This window comes from Hibiscus syriacus, unplaced genomic scaffold (assembly GCF_006381635.1).
Source record: "Hibiscus syriacus cultivar Baekdansim isolate YM2019G1 unplaced genomic scaffold, ASM638163v2 tig00117012_pilon, whole genome shotgun sequence".
Lineage (NCBI taxonomy): Eukaryota > Viridiplantae > Streptophyta > Magnoliopsida > Malvales > Malvaceae > Hibiscus > Hibiscus syriacus.
The window spans coordinates 6,512-12,219 of NW_024063524.1; the positions used below are offsets into that span (position 1 = coordinate 6,512).

A 5,708-nucleotide genomic window follows, 5' to 3' on the forward strand; every position below is an offset into this window, starting at 1 on the left:
AGATAGGAGAAGGGGGGCACCGCCTATGCATATTTTCAACAAAGGGGGACGCGCGTTTTCAACAATTCGGTGCCCCCAATTTTTAATTAAAATGTAATTGGCATAATTGCATTTTTAGTCACTGCATATTTTAGGGTATTTATAAGATTAGTCCCTAAGTTTCAACTATAAATACCCTAGCTCATTTAGCTTCAAAATCATCCCAAAATCTTTCAGTTCTCTCTAAATGTGTTTTGTAAACACCTGTAATTTTTTCTCTTTAGTAAAAGATCTGCAGCAGTCCGGAGATGTAAGCAAATTGGCTTAACTCCGTTATCAATTTTTCGGGTATTATTTTTTCCGCTTTTATTTCATATTCTCACTAATCTGGCTATAGGAAAATTACTTGTTTTTCGTTTATTTCCCAACAATGTGGTTGTCATGAAATTCCTTGGATATAAAATTATAAAATTTGAGCTTAAATTATTGCAAGTCTAATATATTAACTCTACGATCCAATATGTGGATCACTTAGACTATACCAGTTATTCATTAGAGTTTGACGAAGGGTATAAACGTAGCAGATCTAAAAATTTCAATACTTCTTTGTAATAAAATAAGTACGCAATTTTTTCTCTTTCTCCTAATATTTACTATATTAAGAATTTATCCAAAATAACGAGTTACATCCGCTCTGGGTATAACACTCGTCTCTTTTCACCCAAGCGAATGTTATATAATAGTATGATTCATAATGTGATTTAACTGGGGTAAAAACTTTTTATTCAAAAGCTACTTTCACATTCTATTCATTCTCGGACTGTTCTAGAGAGGTCGAGTGAGAGGACTCGATTTTGCTTTGTATATAATGATTTCCTTTTTATCTTAATTTTATAATCGTTTCATCCTTAATGGTTCACGAGCGATCTTAATTGATCTTATAATTTATTATTAGAATTTTTGTGAGCTTTTTAACAAATTTTCAATATATCAAATCGATTATTTGAATTGGATTGTTGATTGATAATATTATATGTGTGTGCATGTGCATGTGCATGCGAAAAGGAAGAACCAAAATATGTCAATCAAGGTTTTTCAGTATTATACAAAGAATTTAATAAACAATCATGCTTGTGGTTCAATAGTATACAATGAATTCCATAATCAATCATGGTAGAGAAGATGCAAGCAAGCTGTGTCTTGCGTCACTCAAATCTTTACATATTTAATTCTACTCTTTGAATATATAGCTTTCACATCACTGTCCAAGTTAATACAAACTTAACCTAATATTGCCAACATGTCTATGTTATTTCTGTACATTGCCTATGTTGCTCCCTTTCAATATTCTACACATCTTCTAAACACATTAAAAACTTAAAATGGAAGAGCACATGCCCGTGTCCAAGATCACATTTGAATCCAGTAACATACATTTACGCATTCATTCCAGGAATTTCACTCATGCTTATCTTAAACACTGAAATTCTAGGTTAACAGGTTAATGGCTCTCTCTGCTGGCTACTTTAGCATAACAAGTTCCTGTGCTCTAAACTATAATAACCTGCCAACGAAACTCTGAACGAATTATCGCTTACAAACATGTCACTGATCATCACTTGAGTGACGTAGCTTCATTAGTTTGTCTCTTAACAATGCTGCAAGAAATTCATTTTATAGTGTGAAACTCTAAGATCTTCAATGTTAGATAACAAAGGAAAGAAATAGTATTGAGAGTGGTAATTCATTTCGTATATTCTGAAATCTTTATCTTAGTTACAAGATTATATTCTATGTTTATTACCTGCATCATTGTACCTTTCTTCTTCGACAGCTAAATCTATATTCCTCACCAGATTCAACTCCTCCGTTAGCAAATCCGGGCCACCTGCAGCACTGGATATACAACCCTGTGTAGAGTTAAAGGAAAACAACCAATTTTTGAGAAAACCCCAAAAGCAGGCATATACAACGTACCTGTCGAGCAATACATCGTAAGTAGACTTTCTATCACACACTCTGCCCATCCCATAGCCAATTCTAATAGCATCCTCCAAAAGAATCCGTTTACTTACATAGATAGGAGCCTGCATACAGAGACCACCAATTAGAAGCTTTAGAGAAGCAATCGGTTGAAGTGAATACACAACCTTGAAAATAGGAGCCATTTGACATTGAAATGAGAGAGAGATTGCAAAACTGGAAACATTAGACCAACCTACTCAAATCAAACCAGTTAGTCTCTATTGAAATTTGAAGTCGATATTTATACCGGTATATCTCAAACACAGCAAGAGAAAACAAGTCTGGGTAGTAGTAAGACTAGAAACTGAGCAATTCCCCAGGACATACCTTGCATCTATTAGCCACATTGATGGCATCTGAGGGTCGTGCATCCACACTTATCGCATCATTTTCCCCTGGCTGTAAGCAAAATAACCGACAATCGAGACAGGTGCCTTTATAATCCTAAGGAAATAAACGAACTAAAACGATCTTTCAAGTTTTAATTACCTTGGTAAAATATAACTTCGCAAAATAAGTATTGACAACTCTTTCTGTAATTCTCACCATCTTAACCTGGAACAAAAACATGTACAAATCAATGTAAAGAGATATTACACTGCATCATGCACAATTTTCCTAGGTTAAAGTTAGTGCAACCGAGAATATCAATCCAGATCACAGAAAGTAAACCAACTCCATACTTTATATTCAAGCCTCTCCACAACATGTTTAACAAGATTGAACTGATCTGGACAATCCTGCAAAAGATAGACCACAGTCATATGGATACAAAAGACATAAGTTCAACTTATAAATAAGATCAAATGTTTAAAACAACAACAGATTAACAAATTACCCCATTCTCATCTCCCAAAAAGGAAGCTATTAGTTTTTCAACAGAGAATTCACCTACAAGAGCAGATTAATCACGAAGAAACAACAGATCCAACGAACGATAGCAATGTAATTACATGGTAGAATTGTTGATTTTCATCTTACCTACACTAATGGGTAGCAAGAAATCTCCATCACAAGAAATCTTAAGAAAAATAGTTGGACTGGGAAATCGACTAAGAAAGGATTGCCCAATTGAAGCAATTTTAGGCCTTGACATGGGATGCCGTCTCCTAGACGACTGCCATTTTATTTCTTCTTTAAATCCTTCCCTTAACATCCGGTAGTGCGAAACAGTTTCTGTTCCATCACATAACTCCAAAATTAAACATATTCCCAAATTTTCTCCACCCAATTCAAGGAAAAAAGTTTCTTTTTTAAGTCAGACCTGAAACGAGAATAGAAGCTTCAAGAAACTGATGATCTGGGTCGTCCTCGTTTCTAAATTGGGACCCGAAGCTACCATGGATCGAGTGGCAAGAAATGAGGACCCGTTTCGGCAAAGGGCTGCGATTCGCCGTGAAATGTAAACGGATTGAAGAGGAGCGAAGCGGAGGAAAAGAGAAGGAGGGTGTTGGGTGATAAGCATTTTGTGAATCTGAGAAAACCCAGAAAGTGGAGAAAGTACGGGAGCAAAACTGGGCACCGAGCATCGTCTCCGAGAGAGATGAAGGAGAACTGTTTGAGATTGGGAGGTTTTATCTGGAAGAACAAGTAACCAATGACAGGGACAATAAAGTTAGTTGGAAATGACAAAGAAAAGTGGGTGAAACAGACTTTATTTGGAAATGGCAAAGAAAAGGGGTCGTTCTGAGGTGCGGCGCCTAAAAAACGGTTAATATACGGCGTGACCGGTTAAACAAGTGACCGGTTAAAATTTAGACCGGTTATGTTATATTATTTAACCGGAAATATTATAAAGTACAATAACATACTAGGTAGCGCTTATATAATGTAATAGGTAGCGCTATATTTACCTATTTTATAAGTAAACCAGTATATTTATACCGATAGCATTGCAAATTTACTATTACTATTATATATTGAAAGTGTCCATACTTTTTATAAAAAGGATCGATACTTTAACAGTGTTTCATGTTTTCCACCTACAATATTGATTAATAATTTCATTTGCACAAAAAATTATTTGATTGTTTTGATATTTTATAAAATATTATTTAGAATTTTAAATTTAATAATAATATACCGTAACGTAAAAAATAAATCATTAGACGCCTATAATTACTAAATTAATATCTTAAAACTCACTCAAAAGATAACCTTAAATTAATGTTTTCCACAGTGAAAAAAGTATGGACACTTTATAAAAAGGATAGACACTTTACAATATAACCATTACCTATTACATTATATAAGGGCTACCTATTACATCATATGTTTACCTATTATATTGAAAGTGTCCATACTTTTTATAAAAAGGATCGATACTTTTTTTAAAGATATGTAATTTATGTTTCAATATTTTTTAAGTATGTTTCATGTTTTCCACCTACAATATTGATTTAATAATTTCATTTGCACAAAAAATTATTTGATGTTTTTATATTTATAAATATTATTTAGAATTTTAATTTAATAATAATATACCGTAACGTAAAAATAAATCATTAGACGCCTATAATTACTAAATTAATATCTTAAAACTCACTCAAAAGATAACCTTAAATTAATGTTTTCCACAGTGAAAAAAGTATGGACACTTATAAAAAGGATGACACTTACAATATAACCATTACCTATTACATTATATAAGGGCTACCTATTACATCATATGTTTACCTATATATTGAAAGTGTCCATACTTTTTATAAAAAGGATCGATACTTTTTTTAAACTTATGTAATTTATGTTTCAATTTTTTTAACAGTGTACTGCGAATTTAAATGATAATACTTGTAGTTAGTACATACCTAAATATGTACTGCGAATTTAATGTTGTACCCACCCTTTAACTACAGAAACATGTTCAAAATGAACCTTCGTTTACATATCCATCAACTCCTGGAGCACTGAACTTGCACAACAAAATTTTTGCCATGGATAATACTGATGTAGACAATGTTAAGCCAACCGAGGAATGCCATGAAGTACATAATGTTGATGAATCTGACAGATTGGTTGGTCAGCTCTTCTGTTCACGTGATCAAGCTTGGCACTTTTACAAGGGATTCGCACGGAATGGGTTTAGTGCACGTAAGGGAACAACACGGCTTGACGTGGAAGGGAATGTGAAGACACAAGAATTTTGTTGTTCCAAAGAAGGGTTTCGAGTATCAAAAGTCAATACTGTTGATCGTCAACGTGCTCATACGCCAGTCACAAGAACAGGATGTAAGGCTAGAGTCGTAGTTACAGCAACAAATACAAACGATCAGTGGGTTATAAGTAAGTCTGATCAGAAACATAATCATGCATTGTGCACATCTGCTATGACACCATTTATGCGTTCTAATCGAGCTGTAAGTAAGGCTGATATCGATGAGGCAACAACATTGAAGAGGTCGGTGTTGGCACCAAGTAATGAACTATTTAACGCAGCAGGCAGGGGGCTATCATAATGTTGGATTTACACATAAAGACCTCTACAATGCACTTCAAAGAGGTAAAGCAAAGGAAATCGTCGATGGGGATGTGAATGCGCTTATTGCCTACTTTGATTATAAGAACATGATGATCCCGGGTTTTTTATGACATACTCGGTAGACGAATCGGGGGCATTGTATAATCTTATTTGGTCGGATTCTACATCGAGATCGGATTACACATGCTTCGGTGATGTAATTGCGTTCGACACAACGTACAAAGAT

At 34.3% G+C, this 5,708-nt stretch overlaps 1 protein-coding gene across 6 annotated transcripts; it reads right to left on the reverse strand.

The window, feature by feature from the left end:
• Positions 1-1,562: 1,562 nt before the first annotated feature.
• Positions 1,563-3,646, reverse strand: LOC120195434 (bifunctional nuclease 2-like). 6 transcript variants are annotated; one of them, XM_039197460.1, is made up of 9 exons: positions 3,269-3,646; positions 2,986-3,180; positions 2,843-2,895; positions 2,688-2,744; positions 2,494-2,559; positions 2,332-2,403; positions 1,957-2,129; positions 1,784-1,875; positions 1,563-1,637 (listed from the first exon to the last, which is right to left on the reverse strand). In XM_039197460.1, the coding sequence occupies exons 1-9, from the start codon at positions 3,531-3,533 to the stop codon at positions 1,585-1,587; spliced, it is 1,026 nt and encodes a 341-aa protein (XP_039053391.1). In that variant the 5' UTR covers positions 3,534-3,646; the 3' UTR covers positions 1,563-1,584. The 6 variants fall into 6 exon arrangements, with proteins under 6 accessions (XP_039053391.1, XP_039053392.1, XP_039053396.1 ...); XM_039197461.1 differs by having other exon boundaries at positions 1,957-2,066; positions 3,269-3,645; XM_039197465.1 differs by lacking the exons at positions 1,563-1,637; positions 1,784-1,875 and adding an exon at positions 1,881-1,956 and having other exon boundaries at positions 2,055-2,066; positions 3,269-3,644.
• Positions 3,647-5,708: the final 2,062 nt, after the last annotated feature.